The sequence below is a fragment of the Ascaphus truei genome, chromosome 9 (genome assembly GCF_040206685.1).
Source record: "Ascaphus truei isolate aAscTru1 chromosome 9, aAscTru1.hap1, whole genome shotgun sequence".
Lineage (NCBI taxonomy): Eukaryota > Metazoa > Chordata > Amphibia > Anura > Ascaphidae > Ascaphus > Ascaphus truei.
This window is the reverse complement of record NC_134491.1, coordinates 37,664,753-37,671,771: the sequence shown is the minus strand read 5'-3', so window position 1 is coordinate 37,671,771 and position 7,019 is coordinate 37,664,753. Positions and strand designations below refer to the sequence as shown.

The 7,019-nt window shown below is 45.7% G+C and overlaps 1 protein-coding gene across 1 annotated transcript in view; it reads left to right on the top strand.

Moving 5' to 3' along the window:
* Positions 1–5,721: 5,721 nt before the first annotated feature.
* LOC142502831 (putative helicase MOV-10) overlaps positions 5,722–7,019 on the top strand; it is a 91,822-nt gene continuing 90,524 nt past the window's right edge. Inside the window, exon 1 of the mRNA XM_075614387.1 lies at positions 5,722–6,033. Coding sequence (XP_075470502.1) covers positions 5,903–6,033 — 131 coding nt within the window. The 5' untranslated portion in view covers positions 5,722–5,902. The remainder of the gene's footprint in view (positions 6,034–7,019) is intronic.

Genomic DNA, 7,019 nt, shown 5'->3' with positions numbered 1-7,019 from the left:
GGGTGTGTGCATGTATCAGTGTGGATGTGTGTGGGGTGTGTGCATGTATCAGTGTGGATGTGTGTGGGGTGTGTGCATGTATCAGTGTGGATGTGTGTGGGGTGTGTGCATGTATCAGTGTGGATGTGTGTGGGGTGTGTGCATGTATCAGTGTGGATGTGTGTGGGGTGTGTGCATGTATCAGTGTGGATGTGTGTGGGGTGTGTGCATGTATCAGTGTGGATGTGTGTGGGGTGTGTGCATGTATCAGTGTGGATGTGTGTGGGGTGTGTGCATGTATCAGTGTGGATGTGTGTGGGGTGTGTGCATGTATCAGTGTGGATGTGTGTGGGGTGTGTGCATGTATCAGTGTGGATGTGTGTGGGGTGTGTGCATGTATCAGTGTGGATGTGTGTGGGGTGTGTGCATGTATCAGTGTGGATGTGTGTGGGGTGTGTGCATGTATCAGTGTGGATGTGTGTGGGGTGTGTGCATGTATCAGTGTGGATGTGTGTGGGTGTGTGCATGTATCAGTGTGGATGTGTGTGGGGTGTGTGCATGTATCAGTGTGGATGTGTGTGGGGTGTGTGCATGTATCAGTGTGGATGTGTGGGGGTGTGTGCATGTATTAGTGTGGATGTGTGTGGAGTGTGTGCATGTATCAGTGTGGATGTGTGTGGGGTGTGTGCATGTATTAGTGTGGATGTGTGTGGGGTGTGTGCATGTATCAGTGTGGATGTGTGTGGGGTGTGTGCATGTATCAGTGTGGATGTGTGTGGGGTGTGTGCATGTATCAGTGTGGATGTGTGTGGGGTGTGTGCATGTATCAGTGTGGATGTGTGTGGGGTGTGTGCATGTATCAGTGTGGATGTTTGTGGGGTGTGTGCATGTATTAGTGTGGATGTGTGTGGGGTGTGTGCATGTATTAGTGTGGATGTGTGTGGGGTGTGTGCATGTATTAGTGTGATGTGTGTGGGGTGTGTGCATGTATTAGTGTGGATGTGTGTGCATGTATTAGTGTGGATGTGTGCGGGGTGTGTACATGTATTGGTGTGGGATGTGTTTGGTGTGTGTATGTATTAGTGTGGATGTGTGTGGGGTGTGTGCATGTATTAATGTGGATGTGTGTGGGGTGTGTGCATGTATTAGTGTGGATGTGTGTGACTTGTGTGCATGTATTAGTGTGGATGTGTTTATGTATTAGTGTGGATGTGAGTGGGCTCTCTGTCCTTCCTTCCTCCCTCCTCTCACTCTGCAGCCCTCTTCTCTAAACACAGAGCCCCCCCCAGGTCCCTGTTTATTATAGGAAAAACAATGCACTTTAACACAAAATCAGTTGTAGTAACATGTGCCTGAATTCGTAAGTTATTCTCTCCAGAGTGCGCATTAATTCGTTCAGAGCCCAAAGCAATACTTATTAAATGTTTTAGCCACACCCCTGGCCCCCCATAAAACCCTTTGTCAAGAAATGCTTTGACACTGGGCCTCCTGTGTAGAGAACATTTGTCACAGGTGCTATATTTCACACCCAATGCTCCAGACATGGGCCTTGCTGTCTCTACCAGCAATATATGCTTGGCCTGCAAATTAGGTGTTAACATACACCAAGCCCCCTCTGTACTTTTCACACACACTTCAATCAAGGCCTTTTGAAGCCCAGAGATTTCTGAAAAGACACCACACATTTGTATTTTCCATAAAACTGTAGCTCATTAACCCCTTAAGCCCCAGAGGGATTAACATTATCATGACAACCATGTAATAGGTTTCATGTGGAAAGAGAGCCTACCACACTTACATGACTGTTCAATTCTGTTAATCATTGCAGGAAACTAGTTTCGTTTTTCACGAGAGAGCAAGGAGGAAATTGTATAAGCTTCTTATCTTATTTATTTGCATACAGTAGCTATAAATATATAAAAAACTGAAATAAAGAAGCGATCCCACTGACAATGTGAACCTGTAACAAAAATAACTGTGCAAATTATTAAAAGTTTAATTAGGGTGACACAAATGGCAAATATTGCAGCTCCAACCTTTAAAACACCGTGTATTCAGTCAGCTTGAATGATTGAAGAGCGCAATCAATAATAAAGGGTTACAATAGACTCTTTTGCAGCTCACAAAAAGAAAGAAAAGGCCGGACATTGTGTTGTAACATATAAAATGCAATACATTCAAAATTGATACCATGTGGCAATCTCACTCACATTTTGTAAAAACATTACTGGGAAGGAATGCAGATGCACAACAGGACACACGTTAGTAACAATCATCATCATCATCAGCAGCAGCGAAGTCCAGACCACAAGGCTCCGATTTCTCTTCACCCCTGTGTCTGACGCTTGGCTCCATCTAATCTCTCCAGGCACTGCCTAGAGTGCAGAGTTGGCTTTTTTTGTTGTCAGTAACAGCTATTCACAAAGCTGTGATAAACTTATCGGCCTACAGTATGTCCTGCCTTTTCTTTCTTTGAGTGAGCTACATACAGTATGAGATTCCCAGGGCAGGAGATAACAAGGAGGACTAACATCATATTGATGCAGAGTCAATTATGCAACCTTTTTTTATTGAGTAGCTACAGTATACATGCATGGATTAACTCTGAGTTTGAGTTGTACTGTACAAAAAGTTGCAGTCCCACTACTTTTTAATTTACAACCCCAGAATATCACTACTTTTATATTTTCAAACATATGATTCCGCTTTTAAACGATGTCTGCTCAAGCGCCAAGCTTGGGTGAGCGTGAGTGCACGAGCACACACACCGCGTGAGCGAGGACGAGACAATTTAAATTGCAGGAACTAAATTAAGTGCGCTCAGCGCTAGCATAGACGCAGCCTTAGGTCTCGTTCAGGGTGGCAGAGACAGGAGGTGGAGGGTGCGCATCCGCGTACGTCCGTCTGCTGGGCGATGTGTGCACATCATCCCCAGCAGACCTTTGCTAGCGTTGTGGAGGCGGGACTACAGAACTCAGCATAGGGATGGGTGTTGCTCTGTTCAAATCATTTTCAAGAATGATTTCATTGGCTGACTTAGTACCAGTAATGCTGCTGCTGCTGCAGCTTGAAAAAACAACTTGAGTTGTTTATGCAAATTGTAGTAAGGCTGCGGTCCCAGTCACCGCCACAGCGCACGGCTCGGCGTGCGCTGTGCTATCAAGCCCCGCCCCTCCAGTCCGGCCGGTCCCAGTCCCTACCTTGTCGCGCACCTTTCCCCAGCGGTGTGCGACAGGTTTTCAGGGAGGCAGGGGAATTTGACCTCGACATCTGCGACTGGGGCGTGGCCACGCCCCCGCCGGCGGTTCAGCCAATAAGGGCGAACCAGCCGCAGGACGTCATGGCCATGCCCCCGCAAACCCACAGCCACGCCCCCTCCCGTCGTAAACCTTCCCTCTCCCCCCAGACCGCAGTGTAACGCTGTGCACGCGTCGCCCCCCCGCCGGGCGCGTGTGTCACAGTGAAGACTGGGAATTCAGCCTTAGCATCAACTCCGTACTTCAGCGACAGGATAGCTTCTACCCTGACAACTGATATGGACTTGAAATACTTTGTTGCGCACGTCGCGAAGCAGACACCCTGAACGAGGCCTTAGGGCTCGCTCAGACAGGCTGCTACGGCAGCTTGCTATCGTTCCCGGCCCCGCCGCGTGCTCCTGCAGCACAACGATCTGTGCTCAAACAGCAGGAGCCAGATCACGGCGTTTGGGGGTGTGGCAGGGCGTGTAACGAATGTGCAGCCTCAGGCTTAGCTCAGACAGAAGGCGATGCGACGTGCGCGCGCAAGACCGTCGCAAATTTGGGTTGTGTGGTGGGAGTTTTCAAACTGAAAACTCCACCGGCGGCAAAGTATAGCGTTGTCGCTGCGACACTTTGCCGGCACAACCCAAATTGAAATTTGGGGCTGCAGTCGCCTGACGCGAGCTGGTTCAGCCAATAAAGGTGAACCAGCTCCGTGATGCGTTCGTTACACGCCCCCCGCCAGGCCCCCAAACGCCGCAATCTGCCTCCTGCTGTTTGAGCACAGATCGCTGGGCTGCAGGAGCGAGCGGCGGGGGGCGTGAACGCTAGCAAGCTGCCGTAGCAGCCTGTCTTAGCGAGCCCTTAGCAAGGATGCAGGCACATGGTGTAGGTACAGGACATGCCAAGTTTAATTTTAATTTCTTTTAAAAAAAAAGTTTGCTGCACTGGTCATTGCTTTATTATTCTGACAACCTTGTGCCTCTGGTTTAAAGTGTTTATTAGGAGGACTAATGGCACAAAAAAAACCACTGTGATATTTATGAATATAGTGGACCGTATTCAACAAAATGATGGTACTATGAGACTATAGATTAATATCAAATATGTATCAACATTTTGCCAAACACTAACAAACACCAGAGAGGTGTATAATAGTAGTGGTTACTAATTGATTAGTATAAGGTGTGTCTTAAACCTAATTTACTGGGAGAATCACTTTGTTTCTAGTTTAAGACAAAAGGTGTTGACTAGTTACACCTAAGTATTGGTTGTTAGTATTAATCAACACCATTTTACCACGAATCTGTCAGCAATAATATTACCATAATAACTGCTATCACATACTAGAGATTCTGCTGCAATTATCAAGGATACCATTCTAAATTGCATGACCTATACCAACTATGTTTGGGAACAATACTAATGGTCAGTAATTTTGAGATGCTCCTCCCCTTGGGGATTTTAATTATATTTTAATCATCACTGTAAATATAACACACATGTCTTTGTTTAAATAAAATGTTATTTTTTTTTAAACACATTTTTTCCAGACAGTGGTACATACAAGGTGTATTAAACATCCTGTCCTATAGGAATTACTAATTCTGATGAATTCATCATGTTTAACCAACACTAAATGGGTACTTTGAGTGCAATCGAAAGGGATCTAGTGTAAGAGCTGTACCTGATACATTGTTACATAATTAGTCTTTATTCTCATGATGCACCTAAGTATTTAAGCATAAATTAAAAAAACATTATCTTAAATATCTAAGGCCGCGTTTATAGTACCGACGACGTGACTGATGACGTCACCCGTCGCCACTGGCGAAAGTTAAACTTTAGTTTTAAGCGACGCCGCTGGTGACAAGGGCAGTGACGTCACCAAGGAGGGGGGCAGCGCTCTGTGATTGGTTTAGAGACAGTCACATGTAGCGACTGTCTCTAAAAGCGCATGCGACGGATTCAATGGATTTGTTTTGGAGAGACGTTGCGTCGCCGTCACCAGGCACTCTACGCGCAGTCTAAGAGTGAGCGGAAGGTTATCTTCAGTTATTTACAGATTGCTACCGGCAGAAAATAGCAAATACACCAAACTGTCTGAAATATAGCTACACTGTTTGCATATATACTGCCAGAGGGGAAATACGACAAAACTGCAAGAAAAATCTGGAAAAGAGAAAAGACCCCTGGAAAATTTTGCATTTCAATATACTGTATGCAAAGTCACACTTTTATCAGTAAATAATCATGCTTTTTGACAAGAGTTTATATGGTGCAATCGTTTTGTGCCAAAACTCACCTTTTATAAAGGATTTTCTCATATAAATGGATTTTTATATGGGACTTGTGTAATGTTTGTGAATTCCACTTTGGTCAAGCCCTCCCTTCCGTTTTCTTTCTAATCCATATGATTATTTATGTACTTAATAAAAGTGGGATTGTTTTGCATACATTTTAGTGCACCGTTTTCTAAGGGTATTTCCTCTATTTCCCGACTTTACTTTCAGTTTCATTTCTACTGCCAGGGCAGGGTGCTCGAACACTTTCCTTTCTCATGCACGTTCTGCCCCTTTCTGTGCATAAAAAGGGGATTGTTACACCTTGGAAGAATTCCGCACTGGAAGCCGGGACAAACTCAATATCTACTGTACACAGAGGAGCCTGGCTGAAAGGAGAACATGCCCAAATTCAGCATTAATAAGTCGAAGGAGGTTGGGGAGCAGTTTATACAATACCTGAAAGACACAGGAAGGACAAACATTCACAAGAAGGAAGAACTGAGAGACATCTATGCGGAGTTTAAACAAAGGTGAGACTGCTGCTTATTCAATAAAGTGCGGCTCAGTAGCTGCAATTCGGTGCTGCAGCTGCTGCATGGGAAGCTCCATTGAAGTCAACAGGAGTTTAGTTCCGGTAGCGTAAATCGGAGATATTACACTGTAAAAGGCCCTATATGTCATTGTGCAAACTCTTGAATTACATATAGGTATGCTATAACAATATAAATAGCATCATATTTTGAATTAATTTGGATATTTACATATAGAAAGATTAATTTGGACGTATTGTGCGCGCACACCCCCTCCCCTCCCCCAGTACTCCCCCCCCCCCCCCCCCCCCCCCCCCCCCCCCCCCCCCCCCCCCCCCTCCCCTCCCCCAGTACTCAGTTCTCAGTTAGTACACTTTATTTCCACTGTCAATGTGGGATAAAGCAGTGTACAAGCAAGTGAAAAGTCCCATTTAAAGGCACTGTGACGGATATATACTGTGCTTATTTGTATACATTAATATATGCATAGAAGTAACAATTTTCCTATGTCCCGCTGATCATTTATGAAATCAGTTACAGATTTTATAGCTCTATAATTAGCTGGAGGTTTCGGACATCAACCAATAAGCAGAAATGGGTAGGTACACCTCGTTTTAATTAGGTACATGACATACAAAAATAAGTACGGTCAAAGGTTATTTCCACAAGGCTGAGTAGGCTACTATAGTCTAGAGCAGGGCTGCACAAACTGGGGGACGCAAGATTTTCCACGGGGGGGCGCGGTGGTTACAGAAGACCTGCGCTCGCCCCCATTTAAATTAAATGCCAGGGGACCATGCGAGGCTTCTGGAACGTCTCCTACCTGGTCTTCGCGTCGCAATGGTAACACTGCGTCAAATTATGCAGCGGGTTTATGTGACGTTGCATTGCCATGGCAAGCCGAGCAGGGGGTGCGCGAGCAGGGGCGAAGGCAGGGGGAGGAGAGAAGACAGGGGAGTGCAGGGGGAAAACTTCACGCACCCCTA